General features: G+C 38.8%; 1 protein-coding gene across 1 annotated transcript; it reads right to left on the bottom strand.

The window, feature by feature from the left end:
• Nucleotides 1-320: 320 nt before the first annotated feature.
• Nucleotides 321-5,577, bottom strand: LOC117921590 (putative leucine-rich repeat receptor-like serine/threonine-protein kinase At2g24130). Its single transcript, XM_034839518.1, is given in 3 exon segments — nucleotides 321-803; nucleotides 953-1,141; nucleotides 1,144-5,577. Coding segments are annotated over 3 exon segments (3,072 nt in total). The 5' UTR covers nucleotides 3,593-5,577; the 3' UTR covers nucleotides 321-369.
• Between the last annotated feature and the right edge of the window lie 356 nt (nucleotides 5,578-5,933).

Genomic DNA, 5,933 nt, shown 5'->3' with positions numbered 1-5,933 from the left:
CATACACCCACACATTATAGGTTAATGGAGGTAGCCATCATGGAGCACCATCTCCCAATCATTCAACCCTTCACTCAAGCAGAAATTCATGCCTCTAGGCTCTAGTGGTCCTCCTCCTACCCTTCAACTCTACATTTTATGAACACAATCATTCAAAGCCCAGGTGGGAGGAGCACTCCCTTTGCCAGCAGTTGCCATTGGAACTACTTCTACAGCTCCAATGTAGGAGACTCCCTTCTCATTAAATAGAAAAAAGTAAATAAATATTAACGTTAGATAATGATTTATTATGTCACATAGATAATTTTTATCATCTGATATTACCGTCATAAAATACAGTTTTATTTATGATATTCTAAGATATGTACATCAAATTAGAGACAGTTGGTCATCATCATCGAGGGTCGAAGACGAAATTCCAAGAGAAGAGGCAAATGTGGCGGTGGTACTGTCGCCGGTGAGGTAGCGTTTGAGGCGATCTAAGTCATCGGCAGCATCCAGCATTGTAGGCCTAGTAGAGGAAGACTCCTGTGTGCAAAGAATGCCTAATTCGATCAGTTCTCCAATGGCGACTTGCCACATTTTCTTCACTTCAGGAGGCTGAGCTGTGGAAGCTCTCAACAGTGATGAATCTACCACCCTTTCCATTCTTCCATGGTAGTGACTCTTCACCCATCTGTGCAGGTTCAGTCCCCCAACAAACATGTCATCTGTAGGCCTTTTTCTGGTCACCATCTCAAGAACTAGTATGCCAAAGCTGTAAACATCTCCTTTTGTAGTTGTGTTGGCTCCGTACCCGTATTCTGCATAAGAAAACAATGTGAAAGAAGAGATAGGCTTGGTTTGTTTCCATCAAAAGTAAACAAAAGAGAAGATTGCAATGTAGTACGAATTCAATCATCTTATTTGAAGTAATTCGAAATAGGAATATAAGTGGAGAGTTTAGTTGTACCTGGTGCAATGTATCCAATGGATCCACAAAGCATATTTGCAGTAGAATTTCCCATGTGCTCAACACCTCCAGCATTTCCCACTGTTGAAACCAATCTTGAGATCCCAAAATCCGAAACCAGAGCTGTCATTTCATCGTTAAGAAGTACATTGCTCGGCTTTAGATCACAGTGTATGACTCTGACTGGGAGTGGTGATGCAGATAAGCCATCCCTTCAGCTATATCACTGCAGATGTTCACCCTCTGGATGAGGCTCAAATCTGAAGAACCCGAACCCAAACCTGTCTCTGAGTGTGGATAGAGACGGCTATCCAAGCTCCCATTTGCCATAAAAGGAAGGACAAGGGCTTTGAAATCAGGTAGGCTGCAAGCTGTGATGATTCTTATCAGGTTCCTATGGCGAATCCTCTTTAAGACTTGGCATTCTCTGTTAAAACTCTTGGTGGAATTGCCAGTTTGCAACTGTAACACCTTGACTGCTATGGCAGTTCCATCTGAAAGAACTCCCTTGAAGACACGTCCGTAACTCCCTGAGCCAATTAGTCTCTGATCATCAAACCCTCCAGTGGCCTCTGACAGTTCTCTGTATGTCATTCTTGGGAAATTGTGCATCAAGTCTGGTGTTGATTTGCTCACTGTTTCAGACCTCCCAGAGGACATAATTCTCTTGATATATCGGCAACCAATAACACAACCTATAGTTGATAAGAATGCAGATATAGATATCACAACTGAGAAAATAATCACAAACCTGTGTGAATGTAACCAGTTTCGCTTCTTACGGCAAGTGGGTATGCCAACAACTGAGCCACAAAGATTCGGATTGCCTAAGAAGGAAAGATTTGTAACTGAAGCAAAGATGCCACCGGAGGGAATCTGTCCATCAAAGTCGTTATATGAAAGATTCAGAAAGGTGAGCGTGCGGGTTCTATTGAGGGTTGTTGGGATCTTTCCAGACAATTGGTTCTCTGAAACATCAAAGACCTCCAGGTTCTTGAAATCACCCAAGGAATCTGGAAGCGGCCCTTCAAGAGCATTGTGCGAGAAATTTAACAACCTTAAGGCAATACAATTTAATATTGGGTCGAAGATACTTCCATTGAAGTTGTTCGACGAGAGATCTATCTCCTGGACATTTTGCAGCTTGCTGAGCTCAATTGGCAAAGGCCCTTCGAGAAGATTATGTGAAAGATTCAGGAATATTCGGATCTCGAGCAAACTTGATATTTCTGGAGGGATGCCCCCTGTCAATCTGTTGTAGGAGAAGTCAAGCTTGTTCAGATCAATGCAATGTCCTAAACTTCGAGGTACTGCTCCTGAGAGGTTATTGTTGTTGAGGAACAGATAATTCAACTGAAACAAATTCCCTATACTCTCTGGTATGTTGCCTGATAGGTTGTTGTGAGATAAATCCAAATGACCCAGACCTCCTATATTCCCTAATTCTTTTGGAATGGAACCATTGAGACTGTTGTGTGACAAGATAAGCTGTTGCAAGTTTGACAATCCACTGAACTCTAGCGGAATTGTTCCACTTAATAGATTCGATGATAAATTCAGGCTCGTAAGTATGGAGAAATTCCCTAAACTCGGAGGTATTGATCCAGATATTTGGTTGCCATTCAGAACAAGATTTGTTAGATTAACACCAAGTTGACCCATGAAATTTGGCAATTTTCCTCCAAGGCTCATACCTTCCATTTCAAGCTCCTCAAGAGAAGAGCAGTTTACAAGGGAGGCAAAGAAGGGATCAAGATTAGTATTGGCATCATGACTAACCATATCATTGTAAGATATATGAAGATAAACAAGCCGATACAATTTCACTACGATATCTGAAGGCAATTCACCAGAAATATGGTTATATTCAAAATCCAAATTAAACATGTATGAAGCATTGGTTAAGGAAAAAGGGATTTGTCCAGTAAATTGATTATTGTATAAATTGAGGGTCCATAGATATGGACAATTTCCAATCTCTGGTGGAATTTTTCCTGTAAGACGGTTGCCAGAAAGGTCTACATTTTGCAACATAGAGCAGTTGGAGAATAAGGAAGCTGGAATTGGACCAGTCAAGTTGTTTCCAAAAAGATGTAACAATTCAAGGTCATGAAGAAGAGAAAGGGATTCTGGTATTGAACCTTGCATGTTGTTATTGTGGAGCTTCAGAAAGCGAAGGCGCCGGAGAGAGGATATCTCAAGTGGAATAGTGCTGGAGAAATTATTCTCAGCGAGCTGTAGGCAAAGAAGCTCAGTGAGATTTGAAATGAAGGGCGAAATGTATCCCACAAGGCCAGTGCGATTGAGGGTTAAGTTTGCTACTCGATGATGCCTTGTATTGCACACGACCCCTGTGAAGTTGCATACATCATTGCTCTCTTGCCAGTTAGCAAGTGCGAAAGTCGGGTCGGATACTATGGCCTTCTTGAATTCCAGAAGAGCAGCCTTGTCTGTGAGTGAAGAGTGACCAGAGTGGTGCTGATAACCCAAGCTTACCAGACTAGAGCTTATTACAAGGAAATTCTGAAGTAGAAGAAGAAACATGGTTCTTTTGAAGACCATGGTGGAGATGGAAGAGCAATAAAATTTTCCTTTATTGAGACCCTCCTTACCCTCCTTTCTATGTTCATCACAGTGCATGATAAATCAATAAAACAAGATAAGTAGAGAGATAGTTGAGTGAGCATTGGTGTGAATGATGGTGGGAACAGATCTTTTCGAAAGATAAATTCAATGGGGGCCATGATAGGAGGAGGCACTAAAAACAATTTCTTTTTGTTATGGGGTTGTAACCATGATGAGTAGATTTCCAACTCAGTTTGGATGGCCATCCAGAAACTATAAAAGAATTCCTGGGAGAGATGGTGGACCAAGTTCTTTCATTAGAACATATGCAACACAAATTTTGGCAGTCCACATAGAAAATAGCAGCATCCAGGAGCACACATATATCATCAGTTCCTTCAGTACTGTTCTAACTCTTGTATCTGATGTTGTTGGTTCGATATTTGTTTTGAGAGGAAGGATAAGAAATTTTCAATGAGGACCCACTACCATGTTAAAAATTATCCTAGACCATGCTCTTCTTTGATTAAAGCATGAACAACCCGATCATCATCTCATTCAGAGTTCTAGATGTGTCCAAGGCTGTTGTTTTGGTTTCTCTTTTCAGAGGATAGAATGTTGAATTAGAACCCGAATATTAGCAGTCTATGTATCGCAAACACACAAATATGTCATCATTGGTTTGGTTTCTGTTTCAAAGGAAGGATCAACAATTTTGAATTATGACCTTAATCTTAGCAGCATCACTTCGTTTCACCTTCTAGACTCATGTCCAAAGCTGTTAGTTTGATAACTGTTTCCAGAGAAACATAAGAAGTTTTGGGTTAAAACCTGAATACTAGCAGCCTATATAGAAGAACATGGCAGCACCCCGAACATAAACACATATTTGGTTTCTCTTTTCAGAGGATAGAATGTTGAATTAGAACCCGAATATTAGCAGTCTATGTATCGCAAACACACAAATATGTCATCATTGGTTTGGTTTCTGTTTCAAAGGAAGGATCAACAATTTTTTGAATTATGACCTTAATCTTAGCAGCTTATAGCATCACTTCGTTTCACCTTCTAGACTCATGTCCAAGGCTGTTAGTTTGATAACTGTTTCCAGAGAAACATAAGAAGTTTTGGGTTAAAACCTGAATACTAGCAGCCTATATAGAAGAACATGGCAGCACCCCGAACATAAACACATATCATCAGTTAATTCATTGTTCCAGACTTGTGTCCAACACTTTTGGTTTAATTACTGATTTAAAATGACCGATAAGAAATTCTAAACAAGGGACCCTATTGCTAAAAACACCAGCAATCCTAGACCATGTTCTTCTTTCACTAGAGCATGTATAACCGGGTTATTAGCAACCTATATAGAACATATCAGCAGTCCAAACATACACATATATCAGAAGTCAATTCAGTGTTTCTGTTTTAATAATACATTCTGCATTAGCACCCCACTGCTATAAAGGCACTGAATCCTATGAAATCCACTCTGCTAGTGCGGCTAAGATTTGGGCTATAATTATTCAATGCAGATACATTAACCAAGCTAATCTTGTCATCAGCTGTTAGGTGTAGTTACATTAGCATGCCAGATAATATGCATAAGCCTATAATCAGATAATTCACTCAGCACTATCCTCAAACATATGGTGTGTGTTGCACATGGGAATATGCCTTTTTCTGTAGATTATGCTTACCTAACAAAGAAGCCTTCAAAGACTCAACTGCATTGTTAGATAAAAGACTACTGATTGTGATATGATTTGAGCTAATGGGCCACAAAATTAAACTAGTTGCAAAGTTGATATGAACACAAGTCCAATAGAGAGATTAGCAGGAACATAAAGATATTGACATAAAAATTAAGGGAATAATTCAAAGAACTGAAATCAAAACTGCTACACAAAAAGAAGATCCCAACAAGAACATTGTTCCCGTTGAAAATGAGCCGGTGGAGACAATGGTGAGCACCTCACTTTAAGGCCAAGCCCACTTGGGACAAGCCCATCAATTTTTTATTCCCAAAATATCATCATTGTATAAGTTATTTCCCCATACTTGATTGATTGTAGCAGTTAGCACACGACCTTGGGTGGGTTCAACTCTGCCCAAGAACCCTTTATGGATTTGTGTAATTTAGGCCGCATTTTGATAATTATTTTGGAAAACAGTTTTTAAAAACTATCATGTGATGTTTTATATAATAAGAGTTTGTTTGAGAATTTAAAATATTTATATTCTGTTTTTAATATTTTTAAATATATTTTAAAATAATATTTATGTCTAATACTTTATTTTTAATCATTCTACCTATTTATATAATTATTTTTTAAAAAAACCCTCAAAAAATAATTAAAACATGTTTTTTTTTAAAACATCTTATTTTATGTTCTTAAAAATAGAAAACATA

Source organism: Vitis riparia, chromosome 9 (assembly GCF_004353265.1).
Source record: "Vitis riparia cultivar Riparia Gloire de Montpellier isolate 1030 chromosome 9, EGFV_Vit.rip_1.0, whole genome shotgun sequence".
In the NCBI taxonomy this organism is placed as follows: Eukaryota; Viridiplantae; Streptophyta; class Magnoliopsida; order Vitales; family Vitaceae; genus Vitis; species Vitis riparia.
This window is presented reverse-complemented; position numbering and strand designations above follow the sequence as displayed.